Below are 15901 nucleotides of genomic sequence, written 5' to 3' on the forward strand. Positions count from 1 at the left end.
AGAGAACCGTCTGTTGCCATAGTTGCTACATGTTGTCTTGTCTGGCCCGGGATCCAGCTTGTTGCTACATGTTGTCACGTCTGAGGATCCAAACCTCGTGTAACTAGAGGTTTTCAATACACTCAGCCTCTCGATATCTTACACTCTTTGTCTTGTATTTACGCAAAGTGTACTTGATATATTCAGCTGGAAATCTGAAATGTTGTTTTCCGTTTCTCTCTTCAGAAACCCGGAGGTCTCTTCCACTCGCCTCAGGAAGCTGAGTCAAAGTTCCGAAGATATCCTTTCTGATGATTCGGAATCATCAACACCTAGAAGCAGATCTGGAACACTAAAACGTGAAAACAGCATTGACGGTTTTAAATCTCCACGACGAACGTCATCTTTTAGGAAACCGACCAGTTCTAAATCTTCAGATCAAATCTGCAACGGTCGTGTTACGCCGACGCCGTCCTTGGGTATTCCGCATAGATCAAGTCGAGAATCATCTGTGCCAACAGGTCCCGCCGCAAGAAGGCGCCTGTCTATGGACACTGTCGCTAAATCTACGCCATCTTCTGTAAGTGCAGACTCCTCTCCTGCTATGACTAGGAAACAAAGGTCTGGGTCAACAACGGAATTAAGTGAAAATTATAGTAATTTGCAAAGTAAGACTGATCAGCTTCAGAGTAGGCTTCGTGAGTTAGATCGTAAAGACACACGGGAACGCCGTGCTAATACACCAACGACTTCGAAATCATTAGAATTCTCCAGGTATCAACCAAGGAGTACTACGCCTGGTCCTGAGACTCCTAGACAACGCAAAATCAGTGGCGGAGACATGTCCACGCGAATGCAGAGACGTCCCACTACCCCATCAAGGGAGATGTTCCACAGAGAACGATCAGTTACTCCTGGGCCAGAGGCTGTACCGGAGTCGAGGATTGCGAAGAGGTCTACCACACCAGGGCCAGAATCCAGACGCTCCACCACTCCAGGGCCAGAGGGCAGGAGGTGTACCACTCCAGGGCCTGAGAGCAGGAGATGTACCACTCCAGGGCCTGAGAGTAGGCGATGCACAACTCCAGGTCCAGAAAGTCGTCATACAAAAATTGAACGCAGACCAACAACACCTCAACCTCAGCGCCGTAAGATCTCAGAACCTTCCACGAATAATCGTGCTGCATTATCACAGCCTGGCACACCTGTGACACAACGCCGAGCTCAACCCATGACCTCACAGGACAAAAATAAGTTATCGCGATCAGGCTCATTCAGAACTGGTAAAGAGTTACGCAGTAATAGTATTACCAATGGTATATCGCGGGGATCAAGCAGGCGAGGTGAGACCCCTGAATCCCAGTCTTCAGATATTCGGCATCGGACTGGTAGTTTGAACAATATTGATTGTGGTAAGTTAAGTGTAAATTATGATGAAATCGAGGATATCGGAGGTAATGAACAGTTGTATTTGGAAATGGAGAAACTTTTCGTGGAATACAAGGAGTCAGAGCAGGCGAAGTCTGCCATTGAGGATGAACTTGATCGAAGAATCCGTGACAAGATTAAACCAGACGTTGAGAAATATAAAGAAAAACAGGCCCAACGAGAGAAAGATTGTGAAAGAAAGAGAGATCGGACGAACTCTTTAAATCAGTCTTTGCCTGTTGGAAGCCTGAGATCTGAACATCGAAGGGCTTCAACAAATTCTGTGACAAATAATACTGAGGTGCCAAAAAACGGACTGCGCTCCTCTTCAGTAGTAAACTCCCAGTGCCAAATCTCAAATTCTAAACTTTCTAAAACGGCTTCTAAACCTTTAGAACCGCGGCAAAAAGCACCAACAGGGAATAATCCTAGCACTGCAGTTGTGCCACCATTCTCTTACAGTGAAACTAGTAAGAAAGAGAATGAGAGCAGTGAGGATAACTTAAAGCAACAACCTACTGAAGAGGAGCATGATCCTGAAACTCGAATGATAAAGACTCGTAATGATATTGAAAAGGAACTTGAACAGAGGATTCGGGCAAAAATCCAGGAGAGTCGAAGGACTCCAGAACGAGAGGGTCGATCGAAAACGCCTGGTAAACCGTCAGAAAGAGGACGAACGCCGGATCGTGGCCGTCCTCCTGACAAGGGTAAGACTCCTGAACGTGGAAGAACACCAGTAAGAGGCGTGACCCCAGAAAGAGGTAGGACAACCGATAGGGTTAATGCCAGCACTCCACAGAGGGGCCAGACACCAGACAGGGTCAAGGCCTCAGAGCGTGGCAGGACACATGAGAAAAGTGTGGCTAGTGAGCGCGGCAGAACTCCTGATCGATCTAGTGCATCACAGCGTGGGAGAACACAAGACAGAGGTCCAGGCACGGAGCAGAGCAGGCCACCAAGCAGGGGCGTAACACCAGACAGAACGACCAGATCAAAAACCCCTGACCCTGCTCCAGCAAGGTGCAGGACACCAGACCCTGTCATCACACGATCAAAAACTCCTGATCCGATAGCACGACAACGGCGATGCCAGACCCCGGATCCATTCACTCGATCTCGTAAAACAGACACTGAAAGATCTCGTCCACAAGTGCGATCAAGGACACCCGATCCGTCGTCCGCCCGCAAGTGGTTGAACAGCACCGGTAGCGTAGATTCCAGTGACCGACAGTCCTCTGGCACGGACTCTAATGTAAATCTCTACGCTTCTATTGATAGTTTGGCAAATTTTAGTGACTCTTTGGACCCTTTCCGATACGGGAGCATGGAAAACATTGCAAAGCCAAGGAAAGACGATAGGGACGGTATGCCTACAAAGATACCTGGCCCAATGACAATGCATAAGTCGGCCACGTGTAGCGACTTCAGCCGGAGCGGATCTCAGATCAGTTTAGACTCATTTGAGGATGATGAGGTCGGTTCCATCACAAAGAACGCTGAGTATTTCCGGAAGCATCGACCTTCAGCCCCTGATGTGTTGAAATTAAGGATGCAGTCCCCGTTAATCACCGCTCGGTCAACAATAGTCAACAAGAAATTGCCGTCACCAACTAAAGAGAAGAAATCGGATGGCATCAAGGCTATGACGGCTATTCATTTTGTGTGAGGTGTGTGCCAATGTAATTGCAAACTCGAATGATAGCCACGACAGTTCGTTGCTGTTTTCACGAAGCGACCTGAATCAACGAAATCTTTATTTGAGATATTACCATATACACATGTACTTGTTTCCTTCTTTTGGTCAGCGTTTCTAAATGTCCGAGATCCTCAATGTCACTGTGTTGACCTTGCACGAATAATTCAAGGAAAGGTCTGAACCACTGGCGTCAACATACATGTGATGTGCCTTCAATATGCTTCAGATTCCGTGTTGGCAAGGTTGTTATAATGAATGGCTTATTGTGAGTTCGTGTTTAGAAAAGATATGGGGGAAGTAATAGATACTTTGGGGCCAATTAAATCGTTTCCAGATCCAGATAACATCATTTTCTAATGTGCGGACCATCAGCAAACCAATTACATATTATTCAAGTTACGCATTTACTGTATCTTCCAAACGATAGTATTGCTCAGAGTAGGAACATTGTATATGAACCATTAGCATTGTTACAAGGAGTGCAGAAAAAGAGCATGTTATGCTAAAACTGGCGAATATAGCTTTAGTAAACGTAAAGTCACTCGTCTTCTGTAATGTCTATTCCATTAGTGTAAAATCTTCTCACCCTTGAACATCTATACTCCTTCGATGTCATGTGTGCGAGTTGCAACATGCATGTATCAAATAATTTTGCGTATAGCCAAAGCTGTGACGGCGAGTGATATGCAGTTTTTCCAGCCGAAGGCCGCGGTTGATTATTTGGAGACGAGAAGGTTTTAGCTAAGGTAATACTGTTGTGCTAAATCGTGGAGTTCTAAATTCGGTATGCATGTGACACAAAACTGTGAAAAGCTTCAAAATTGAAATGAAATGTCGTTAAAAAACGTTAGGATTATCGCATTGGATAGGTCGATTCAGTGTAGCGCCCTTATTTCGACCATGTTCCGTTTAATTGATGCATGGGCATTCTCATCTAATTGTCTCATCTGTATTTTTCGTTGGATTTAGAAACAATAATATGTAATTCATTCACCAGGGAGAGACATCTAGAATCTCATTTCATTTGTGTAAGGTCAGTGGCATACATTTATATTGAGGCGTGTTCTTGCCTAAAAATCAGCCGACCTTTATTAAATGAAATGTCTAGTAGACCTAAAACCGTACTGAGTTGATACCTGAACAACACTTTTTGGCTGAAACGTTTCGTATGTCCTTTCGAACGCCTTGCCTCAAAAACGAAAAAAATCAGAAGAACTTTTGACAGTTTCTGCAAAGCAGGTGGTTTGGTTTGGTTTTGAATCGTGTAAATACTAGTTCTGCATTCTGGTACCGAGTCTTGGGTCGAGCCACAACCTTAGGAAGTTGCTAGATATACTAGTTTTGTATATATGCTTTGGTTGAGTAGTTGGTAGAGTTGTGCCGAGTGTTCCGTCATCATAAGCATTTCCCATGGTCCGTTTGTGATCACGTGATCCTGACGTCATGAAAATTCATTACCTCATCCAGTGTTGTAGATGTTAAGATTTCATGTCCAACGCCAGTTCCGTTCTGGGACTTAGCTTTTGTTCAGACTTCTTTTTGCGCGGCCACACAATGCCTCAGTAGTTCATCCAACCGGTAATCTTGTCGAATACGATGATCAGCATTCCTTTCGCTGATATGTGTTGTTTAAAGATGGTTTCACAAAAGAACTCGAAAGTCTCATTCATTGATAACCATGAAGGTAGACCCAAATTATACATCAGAACACAGGCATGTACATTAAGTTACTCGCGCAATGCGATGAGGCATAACAATCATTTGATTGGCTGTGATATAATTTAAAAATCATTATTATGAATAATAAAGCATTTCGATGTATGGAATTCGGCTTTCTTGCGTTTATCATTTCACAAACACTCGGAGTGTCGCCTGCAAATATCTTCAGGGTGAACAACACCGGCTGACTATGACCACGCCACTACGTAGCATACTGAACTTCCAGCGGCGGTATTGCCTCCGCCCATGTTGGACGCGCGTTGTCCGCAGCAAACCTGCAGCGCGGCCGGAGATGGTGAGGAAGCGAACTACGTACACGAATAAATAATGGAAATGTTTTTAATGAACAAAGTTTTATTAGATTAGTAAGCGACGACACACGCACCAAGTGAATATAAAGATAATTGAAATGCTGGCTTTATATGCAATGGCAGCTGATTACAAATCAATAGAATGCATGAGATATAGACGATGCAACAAAATGCTTCAGTGAATTTGCCAGGCCAATTCTACTCGTATCGGATACTGCCAAGGCTGTCGGAGGGGCGACGTAAAAAGGCAACTTCAAGTTTCCCATTGCGATGAAAGTGTAGCCCTAAGAAGTAGAATCGAGCGATTTACCGGCAAGAAGCTTCCTGGTTCTCCAGGTGCTGAACATGAGTGAAGAACAAACGGGAAAGACGTGTCGAAACCTGTCGTTGACGCTGGTACGATGCCATAGAATAGGACAGAAATTCGTGTACAGCCCATCATGGCACAAATTGTTTTCAATATACTCCGCCATTTATATTTTAAATGTGACGAAGGAGTAAAGGAAAGCCCGATCGATCTCAGGATGTGTACAGCCATGATAATCCCTTACGGAGTTGCAGCCGAATCATTCACATTTCTTGAAGTATCTTCGGCAAACGATTTCAGGGTCACTGTGGACAACGACAGTCTGCAATACAAAGTGACTCATGTTTATTTAATCAAGAAAGGATATCACCGATCGTCAAATGCATCTCGCTCATGCTTGAGAACAAGCAACTGTTTTGTTGGGACAGAACAACCTATTAACCGCCTTTTAAAAGACACCCCGAATGACTTGCTATGGAATTCAGAATACATCTTATATTTGTGAGAGAACCACATACTGTCTTTCGGGATATTCTAAACTAGCTTGTAAGCTTGTCGGAGAATAACATGCTGTATTTTGGTGCAGCCGGAATAGCTCCTGCTTCGAGCTGGTCCTTGTTAGAAGACAACCTACTGACGGGGGTCCTTTGGGAGAAAGAACAACGTACTGTCATTTGGGACACGCTGAATAACTAGCTCGTCATCCAGTAGATCTGGTCCTTGTTGGCGGACAACCCACTGTATTTTAAGACACCCTGAATAGCTGCCACTTCATCCAGCACATTTGCGGAACCTACTCTTTTATTGGGACTCTTCTTCTAGAATGTCTCATCCTTGTATGAGAACAATTTACTGTCTTCGGTAATGGGGACAGAACAACCTTATGTCTTTTAGGGCACTCTGAATTGCTAATGCTGGTATTCAGGGTGTCCGGAAAGACAGTAGGTTGTTCTCTAGCAAGAATTAGATGTAGTGGATGAAGTCGTAGATATTCCAAAAGGCAGCATTTCTAACAAAGATGATATGTACCGCCCGGTTGAAGTGCTAGCTACGCAGGGTATCTCAAAGGTCAGCAGCTTGTTCTTTATCAAAGGTGAGCCGGTCGGATGAAATGGTAGCTATTCAGGGTGTCTCAAAAGACAGCAGTTGTTCTCTAACAAGAATTAGATGGACTGGGTGAAGAGGTAGCCTTTCAGGGCACAACCTATCCCCGGAACCCATCTTAGACTCGAATCCAATTGAGTGCCGATAATGAGAAATTCGACAAGTCTCTTGATCTTTCAACTACTATCACAAGCAAAATGTAAATTCGTTACCGTTAACAATTCCCCATCAACAATTTCCCTCGTATACGTCTGCTTTGGAAGCGTTGATGACGCGTCGACAGGTTCACAGTCCATTATGATCTTGCCTTCTTCCCACCTTCCCACACACTGCAAAGCAGAACGTCAAGTGCATAGTTAGGCTTGTGGTCGTCCATCCTATATTGAAGATGAAGTCCTTAACATTTACCGAGGCGGTACCGAAAAATGAATTTTCTTTGTCAATCATCACGGACATCAACCGTGGTTGTATACACTGTCATTGCAATAATTACCGAGTGTATGATGGTTTATGTGGTTATTGGGTTCCGATGTGAACGGAATGGTAGTACACAAGTCCCTTTGGTTTAAAAAATTGTTTTTTGAACTTAGCGACTTGCATGAGGACAGACAAGCATGTTTGTCCAATTGGAATGGGAAGGGGTACATGATGTACATGTACCTTTATTTTTGTTCCGTCAATAGCTTTACTTTCATACTCATTCCCATGCGTATATATTATCTCTGTCTTCGTGAACACGATGGCATGAACGTCTAATGTGAACTTATCCCCTTCTATCTTGATATCACACGTGGGTTTAGACGTGGCTGCAACTTTACGAGCAACATAATTCATACCTGAAAGTTAATGAAACAGTGCAGGCAACAGTACAGTAGATAAGAAGTGAATGGACTGAAAATGAGGTTGTTGAGCAAGGGGTCTTCTGTGAATGAGGCTGCTGAGCAAGAATCACCCGCGAATAAAGGTTACTGAGCAAGAATCGCCCGCGAATAAGGTTGCTGAGCAAGGAATCGTCCGCGAATAAAGGTTGTTGTAGAAGAAATCGCCCTCGAATGAGGTTGTTGAGCAAAGAATTGTCCGCGAATGAGGCTGTTGTGTGAATGAGGTTGTTGATAGATCCGGTAAAACTCATTGCTTCCTAACCGTGCACCTTGTTGACATTATGCATTTTGATAAACTGTCAACGAAGGCTTATGAAACAATTAACTGCTCGATATCAATATTCACACAAGTAGAATGCAGTTTGAATGTTATAATCACAGAACAATCAATTTATTGGGAAACGCATCACAATTGACGATAATTGGTCTTTTTCCCAGACAAGGCCTGGTTGACTTTCAAAATTAAATGGGCGTTTAGAGTGGCTTGTCCTTCCACGCTAGATATATAAGCATGTACTTTTCAGTGTTTAGGCTATGCCATAAGCTTCAATTATGCCAAAGCAGAGTCAATAGACGCAAAAATACGAATGATTCGATTGATGGTGGCGAGTACTTACCAACTGCCTCAGTAAATTCCTCAAAGCATTCACTTCTGTCAAGTTTCCATTTTCCAACGAGATCCTCGGGTTTCGACATCTTCCTTTATTGTATCACAATACAGCAAACAGCGTGAATATCAAACTGTAGCCTAAAAGCTATGAGAGACGCGAGAATTCCGTCAATCCCGCTTTGATGCAGATTGATCAATACATTTATCTTAGCTAGCAAACGCTCTGCATACTGCATCTATATTGCAATAAATCAGTTTAAAAAAATGCAATCGTCTAGGAGTAATTTACCTTGGGTGAACTATTAAATCATTTGTCTGGTACGGGATTGGTATAGTGGTGGTATACTGAAGTACATCCCAAGTTGTATCTGTCTGGCATGGTTAACATACCGTAGTTCTCAAATGTTATTGACCGAATTATTATTGTTTAACGTGGTCTCGAGAGTCATATCCACACTTGAAACAAAGCAAATTATTTCAACAATTTCATTGGTGATCTCTCATGTTACAATGAGTATGTAAGGGGGGGGGGGCTATTGCAAATAGGCCTACCGATCACGATATACTGTTCAACAATAAATATATAGTGTTAAAGAGAGGGGGGCATGATCGTGACTGTCGAAATCGCGTTCAGTGCCATACTTACCCTTCGGGAGTTGGTTACATGCTTGTGGTGGAGTGACGATAACTGCCATGGTTTCTCGAAAGGAGGTTCTTCCTTCGACCTGCTATCAGTCTTACATGTAACTACACTATTTGTCGAATATATTGATACAAAATATTTATTCGGGAAAATAACCATACCCACACTACTCATCAAATGCATTTTAATGCACGCCGATTCAGTGGATCACGGTATAGCCCCTAAATGAGAGTTTAAAATCATATGATGTCCTTTCCCAGCCACCGTACAAAGGGGATCGCGACAAAATGAGAATATTTTACCAGCAACTTTGCAATGATTCTAATTCGACATGCACCGTCACCAGGACCACTACAGTATTAAAACGATGGCCTTCTTGCACTATGTGTAGTTTCCATATACGCCCGTGTACGAGGTCACACGGTAACACGTTTTGTAACAATTCTGAATTGATAATTACAGGCTCATTTGGTTGATATAATAATGACGTCCATCATCCAGTATTAGCGACCAACAAATACATCGGTCATGATAATGAATTGTAACATCTTTTGGGAAATTAGATAGACTTTATGTTAAGATAGCAATATTATTTGAAATTACATTTCGTCAGAATACATGTACAGACTTTGAAATGAGTTCGAAAACTGAAAACAAAACTTTTCATAAATAGGCGTACGCGGAATTCCCTGGTGTCTCATCTTGATTTCAAGCCCTGAACCTTTGTTTTTCACAATAAAATACAAGGTACCGAAAAAGATCAACATCCTGATCACTGGCACCGGAGCACAATTCCTCGCCAGTTAAAATATCAGCTGTCCCAGTATATATGGTTTTAGTCCCTGATTAATATGACACGACTTAGTAAGGGTTATTGTTGTAATAAAAGTCTTCTCCTTCAGCTGATTTTGGCTACTTATTGTTTCTTGAACCATCTTTTGCAGACAACATCACCCTCTGGCTTATGTACAGTGATTGTCTGCAATTTAAAATACAGTATGAAAATGTGTTTATAGAATATCGATACGTCAAGCGATTGCATTTCGGGGAAATGACGTCGACCCATGCGCCGCATCGCGCCAGCGCAACTAAGATTTCTGAGAATGTCTAACTATGACCGGTTATAGGACTTGCAATAGAACGCGTGGTATCAGATGTATACATACATGCATTATACAGTGTGAACCACATTGGGATGATGCATCTTATGAGTTACTTACTGCTAACATTTCACCATCAGGAGTTATTTCCCTGGTATTAGTAACCTTCGGAGACTTGTTGGTCGGATCTTTCGGCTCGGAAGTTTGAGCTAATACCTCACCGTCCCAGCGCGCCACACACTGAAGTAAAATATATATTGCTCTAGACCTGGCCAGGGTTATGCCTCAAAGTAGGTCTCTACGGAAAAGGATTTTTTTGTTAAAACTCTATGTTATATTATCCATCTGATTATATACTTAAAGGACATGCGTGACGTAATGCAATTCACAATCACTACTAAAAAAAGCAACATTTATCCGGGTTGATCTTTCATGGATAGCATGTTACTAACTGTTCTTGCGGTCCCGTCCATTGCTGTGTTTTCAAAGGGGTCTCCGTTAAGGTAGACCACTTCAGTTCTGTTAAACAGCATCGTTTGAATTTCCACCTCTAGTTTTTCTTCATCTTGTTTGAGCACCATAGTTGGTTTTGATTTACCAGACATCTTCCTGGCAACGAAGTTCATACCTTAAAATTGAAGAAAACTCTTCAAGTCAAACGACGGATGGCGATGGCTTAGTATAATTATTTCATGCATTCTCAGGTGCCATTGCCGATGCCGGGGGGGGCAAAAGACTCTCCCACTAGAGTTTCGAACACCAGATGATTGTGTTATTCACAACCATTCTAAGCTGTAGCGAACCGTTAGCGACTGATTGTTTTTTTCATGCTATAAAGCTAATGCTACCCTCATCCTAATCATGATAGACTATTTTCATTCCCACAACCAATATATAATGCATTCCGTCCTACGCAAAAGCATCCTAATTGAGTGTCTGCTAAGTAAAATTACAAGAAAGCTTAGGTCTCGACTGTTACGCTCCAACTCTATAATAGTGCCAACTCTGATGGACATGATTCCAACTTTAATATGCCAACTCCAATGGAGATAGATAAGTACTCAGCCGCAAGATGTCTCTACCCGGTGAACGGTTTGTTCCAACTCTAATATGCCAACTATACGAGAGTTTGCAATCAGTCTGAATGATTTAAAAACGCCTAAGTAAGGCAGGATGATCGTTCGTCTTCTTATCCGCAAGGACGCAAAGATCTACCATGGTCCATTCAGCTGACTTCCTGAACATCCTGAAGATATTGGGCACAAAAAGAGCAACAATTGGATTGTAGCCATTGGTATTTTGGTGTTTAATGAATGCGGGTTGTAAAATGACGGCACAGGCATTTGACATGCCTGTGCGCCGGCTGTATGATTTTCATGTTGATTTTTTCAGTGTAGAAAAAGTACATGGTGTCCTCCAAAGATTGTTTGACCACCCTGCATCAGGACTTGTCCCTGCTTATTCATGTTTATTGACATTTGCTTATCATCTTTAGACATAGGTTATTGTGACAGATATTAGTGAGGATAAAACAATCGTAGATGAAGGATATCTCAGTTGACAATTGGCATTGAGATCCAAAGATCTTAGGTCCAACTACCCGTGACTAGTCAGATGATCGAGTCGTGGGGACACCCATTACCACTAATATTACCAAATGAGGCAGGTTTTGCATTTCTAAACCTTTTAGACAAAAAGAGGCCTAACTTTGGACAGAAATAAGTAATTAAGGTCTAATTGCACTTTAATTTGGCAAGCTAGCTTGTGGAAAAGGCACGACATCATTTTGTGTCTCAAGGAGTTGGCTAACAAATTAGACCCTTATTAGTCTTTTTCGAACAAAGCTATTGCCTAAAGTGTCTAGAAATGCAAAATTCGCCTCTTTTGGTGCTATGACTGACGTAAAATGAATCCGTACAAATACATTAAAAAGCAAGAAAACCTAGTATAAAAACATTAAGATCACTTACTACATATCTTCTAATAGATACAGATAGTACAATTACTGCCTACGATATATTTTCCTCAGAAAAATCTCTGGAATGATAGCCTTTGAACGAAATTAAAGGTTCTCATCAAAATTATCATAAAGTGTATAATCACGGTTCATGTCATGTTTAATTATATGTTTAGTTGACTATTTACTAAACAAAACTAGACCTTTGTTCACGGTAAAGTAAAGTGAAGCTACACATGTTACGGTTGTTATTAACTATATCAGATAGGAGCACTTCCACTCATCAAATTCTCTAGCTGATGTTGAGTTCATTAGAAAAGAAAATCACCGTCTTCCGGAAAAGCTGTTGAAGGTCGAAATTTGGCAAGCCAAATGTTAAGAAGCTTGGCTTTGAAGCGTATTCGAGAATCCTCTGCTGTCATTTTCCCCTGGAATGCGTCAAAATCGTCCATCAGTTCTTCATTCAAAACGTAATGCCCATTGACCTTTTCCAGTGAGATTCCTCTCGTCTGTGCATCTCTGGCCCACAGCACGCTCGCACCCGTTATGCCAAAGAGCCAGTGATTTTCTGCGACAGCATCCCATTCCGTTAAATTTTCACCCCTTTCCGCTCTTACAGCCTGTCTTATTTCATCATCATCCAAAGGCCATTCGGCATCCAGAGGTAAAGTATCTGATGGGTCATGGGGTTTTCCCATCGACACTGTTTGGGACTGCAAGTCTACGGAACCACGCACATTATCTGAGGTATTTTCGGTACTCTCAAGAACACTTTCGTTTGTAAATGCATCATTTGGGTCCAAGTGTGCAGCACCGATACTGGGACTGTCTGCCTGATGCTGGGCTTCTTCAAGGCTCATTTTCAACATCTCTGAAGCAGCGCGCAGAACTAAGTGGTCTCCCCATGTACCTTGGCGGCTCATTCGACTCAGGTACTCCTCCCAACTGTTGTCACCACTCACAAACGAGAATAATTCGGTGCCATCTGACATCCTTGGGTTGCGTCGTAAAAACTCTACGATGTTTAGTCTTAGCGTTCTCGGGTTAAAATCGTTTATGCCGACACGTTCCAACTGGTCGACGAGAGCTGTGAACATGCGGTTCCCATCGCCTTCAATTTCTCGTCTAACCTGGAGACCATGGTTGGTGATGGTTGCGAAGAATCGCTCTTGCATGCTATTTCTTGACTGGTGTTCCAATCTTGAGCATTCAATTGCTTGGTTGAGTTCAATGAATTCCAACATTGCCTCCACAGATGAGAAAGACGCTGTATTCTTTAAATACTCCTCGAATAGATATTCCTCTGTTGTCTTTGCAGTTCTCGGTCGGCGTTTCGCTTCTTCTTCACGCGTCATAGACGTGATATCGCTCACCGAAAACCATCCTTCATTTTCGGCATCATCTAAGATGTATTTTACCCTGTAACAGTACTTTTGTTTCCGAGCCTTTGTAACGACCCCCTCGACAGCCTTTGGTGCCTTCACCTTCTTTCCACTTTTCCGTTGTTCTCTACCTTGAATCCGCACCAACACTTTATCCCCAACTGCGTATACACTTGGAAGTGATTTGCCAAGCTTTTTGTTAACCATCTTCTGTACGTATTTCTTCGAAGTCTTTCTGACCTCTTCTCTAATTTCGGCAGCTGCTTTGAAAGCTTGAACATCATCCAGGGTTGCACTGTTGCACTGCCCATCGAAGAAAATATCACATGAGGACGAGGAATATTCGAACCTACCACCTTCGTTTTTTTCGGAGCATTAAGTCGTGATTTCTCGCTCAGGTGTTCAACTATCTTGGAAGCTCAACACAGAAATTTCACCAGAACCTCTTTCCTGATTTGTCACATGAAAAAGGAGCAAGCAAAAATAAACCCGCTGGACGAAGAATGACTGCATCCCGCATCTAGGAATTATCTATAAAGGATAATCACCCCCATTTATTTTTCGTCCTCCTCCTCATTTTCGTCTTCGTCCTCGGTTGTTGTTCCATCGTCTTTCTTATTCTTTTCTTTACTGCCAGGCAACCAAGGCGCCCGGGCGAAGTACGACTCAAAAGGACACTATTTATCTGAAAAAAGGTACACATGAAAAGTCGTCAGGCAATTTTCCATTGCTTTGTGGAACATGTACCTGACTTTTGTCTTCCCCAAAATATTTTCTGTCCCTCTGATCACAGACGAAAACTTTCATGTCCTACTAGGAATTCCTAGGGGTATTAATTCAGAGGGGGGGGGGGTATCAGGAGGGGGCAAAATTTGATGGCGATCTCCTGGAGATCTCCAAGTACTGTAGTCTCCTCGGATCATAAACACCTTTAGATGTGTACTTACTCTTAAAAGCTTCGTGCGTGGAGCATGTTTAAGAAGTTCACAAGGTCCATTTGGATCCGGGCCATCACTGATTTTGCCAGAACAGGCCGAAGCGAAGCTTTGTTGGAGAAGAGAGGTTTTCGGCTCTGACTCTCTTTCATTTTTGCAAAATATCGACGCACAAGCTTTTCTCCCATCGTACAGTATTGCCTGGATATAACGGCGGATAGTTTCTTGGCCGCGAGTCCTTTATATTGTCACTGACCCAAGCATATCAATGTGGCCATTGAGGGTATCATCAGCAACTCATTTTGTATAACTAAGTCAACGAACTTCTTAGAACAGACGCATGAGATTAATCAGTGAACCAATGCATGTACGTACCGTATCGGAACCGGCCAACCCCAATTCACAATGACAAAAGATAACCGAAGAAAGTATAAGGAATGATCGCAATATCTTGACTCGCACGTGTATCGAAACTGTATACAAAGTTCCGCTTTCAAAGTTGGCATCTTCGAGTTGGAACAAACCGTTCACCGGGTAGAGACATCTTGCGGCTGAGTACTTATCTATCTCCATTGGAGTTGGCATATTAAAGTTGGAATCATGTCCATCAGAGTTGGCACTATTATAGAGTTGGAGCGTAACATCGACATAGGGATAGGGTTAGCATTAGAATCACAGTAGCAATCAACGCTTACGGTCGCTCTTGCGGGCGTGTCCGGAAGTCTTGCGAGCCGGAAAAGAATTTCGCAGGCGGCAAATATCTCGCCTCACTGAAAAACTTGTTTTTCGCAGAATATGGATTACGGATTCGTGGAGTCGAAGCTGCTGAGACGGCCCGCTGACATCCACACCGTGGCGTCATCATCGCGGTCACATGTTCATCCAATCAATATCGATCTTCCAATGTAGGCCATGGTAAATGATAACAACAACGTATGTTGTGACTCAGCAGAACTTACATGACATAGATATATGGTTATAAAAGTGGCATTCACATGTCGTTTCGAGCGTGTAAACAGTATTGAGGCCTATGCATGGGCGCTGATCTTGGGACAGGCCTATGAAGGCAAGATAGGAACTTCTGACGCCTTGTGCCAATGTGCCTCTCCAGAGACACTTAAAAATCAATACAAACATTCAACATTACAAACATTCATACATACCAACAGCTGAGGCAAACCCATCCCAGTTCTCATTACGGTCCAACTTCCAAGTCCCGCTAAAATCTGTGTGCGCCATGACTGATAATATTGACTATACTGATGGCCGCGGCCCTGGTGTTCGGGACCATCTCAGTAGGCCTGCAAAAAAGTGAATCAGAGACGTGTAGGGTCTACGTGTATGAGATGGTGGAGCAAACTCTCGTCAAACACGGGACCTCTGAAATCACTATTCTATTAAATACTTTTCTTTCTCTTGAAAAAAAAGAAACCGATAATATTGTCAACTATGGAACCAATGATATTGTCAACCACTCCGCGCCGCAGTGCGGGGTGGTCTGATGACAATCAACGGGGTGATATTTTTGGAAAGTAAGCTGTTGATGGAAAACAAATTGGTCGAGAATCAATATCTTGAGGACTCTTTCTGTTTTGTTTTGAAAATTCCACCGACATCTCTGAGTTTGCTCTTCCGCAGTCGCCGACTGTCGCACGCTTGGTATTTAGTGGCGCGAAGTAGTGTTGGGTTGTGTCAATGAAAATAGGCCTACTGGATATTAGGATGGGTTGTGAATCCTGGAAGCTGACATCTTCGGCAGTTCCGTGTTTCCATTGGGGAGGGGGGATTCAAACTACACAATAACAGAGAATAACACTGTAAAGCGATCAGGTTTCGCATCCTATCA

General features: G+C 42.9%; 3 protein-coding genes across 8 annotated transcripts in view; 1 reads left to right on the forward strand and 2 right to left on the reverse strand.

The window, feature by feature from the left end:
* Positions 1 to 4932, forward strand: part of LOC135482897 (serine/arginine repetitive matrix protein 2-like) — a 32916-nt gene extending 27984 nt beyond the window's left edge. For all 6 annotated transcript variants that reach the window (XM_064763376.1, XM_064763375.1, XM_064763374.1 and 3 more), the window contains exon 6: positions 226 to 4932. In XM_064763376.1, coding sequence (XP_064619446.1) covers positions 226 to 3076 — 2851 coding nt within the window. In that variant the 3' untranslated portion in view covers positions 3077 to 4932. The remainder of the gene's footprint in view (positions 1 to 225) is intronic.
* A 267-nt stretch (positions 4933 to 5199) lies between these two features.
* On the reverse strand, positions 5200 to 8855 carry LOC135482901 (cellular retinoic acid-binding protein 2-like). Its single transcript, XM_064763382.1, has 4 exons — positions 8046 to 8855; positions 7208 to 7383; positions 6760 to 6876; positions 5200 to 5765 (listed from the first exon to the last, which is right to left on the reverse strand). Exons 1-4 carry the CDS (start codon positions 8122 to 8124, stop codon positions 5703 to 5705), a joined length of 435 nt encoding a protein of 144 aa, XP_064619452.1. The 5' UTR covers positions 8125 to 8855; the 3' UTR covers positions 5200 to 5702.
* Positions 8856 to 9230: 375 nt separating this feature from the next.
* On the reverse strand, positions 9231 to 15330 carry LOC135482900 (fatty acid-binding protein, brain-like). The gene is made up of 4 exons (XM_064763381.1): positions 15219 to 15330; positions 10234 to 10409; positions 9902 to 10021; positions 9231 to 9660 (listed from the first exon to the last, which is right to left on the reverse strand). The coding sequence occupies exons 1-4, from the start codon at positions 15292 to 15294 to the stop codon at positions 9598 to 9600; spliced, it is 435 nt and encodes a 144-aa protein (XP_064619451.1). The 5' UTR covers positions 15295 to 15330; the 3' UTR covers positions 9231 to 9597.
* Between the last annotated feature and the right edge of the window lie 571 nt (positions 15331 to 15901).

The sequence above is a fragment of the Lineus longissimus genome, chromosome 2 (genome assembly GCF_910592395.1).
Source record: "Lineus longissimus chromosome 2, tnLinLong1.2, whole genome shotgun sequence".
NCBI lineage: Eukaryota > Metazoa > Nemertea > Pilidiophora > Heteronemertea > Lineidae > Lineus > Lineus longissimus.

Coding starts and splice junctions, on each gene's coding strand:
- LOC135482901 (XM_064763382.1), bottom strand. CDS start 8,124: ATGTCGAAACCCGAGGATCTCGTTGGAAAATGGAAACTTGACAGAAGT. Junction 6,877..7,207: donor TTGACGGAACAAAAATAAAG/GTACATGTACAT, acceptor TCTGCTTTGCAG/TGTGTGGGAAGGTGGGAAGA. Junction 5,766..6,759: donor TTGATGGGGAATTGTTAACG/GTAACGAATTTA, acceptor TTTGTATTGCAG/ACTGTCGTTGTCCACAGTGA.
- LOC135482900 (XM_064763381.1), bottom strand. CDS start 15,294: ATGGCGCACACAGATTTTAGCGGGACTTGGAAGTTGGACCGTAATGAG. Junction 10,022..10,233: donor TGGACGGGACCGCAAGAACA/GTTAGTAACATG, acceptor ATTTTACTTCAG/TGTGTGGCGCGCTGGGACGG. Junction 9,661..9,901: donor CTGATGGTGAAATGTTAGCA/GTAAGTAACTCA, acceptor TTTAAATTGCAG/ACAATCACTGTACATAAGCC.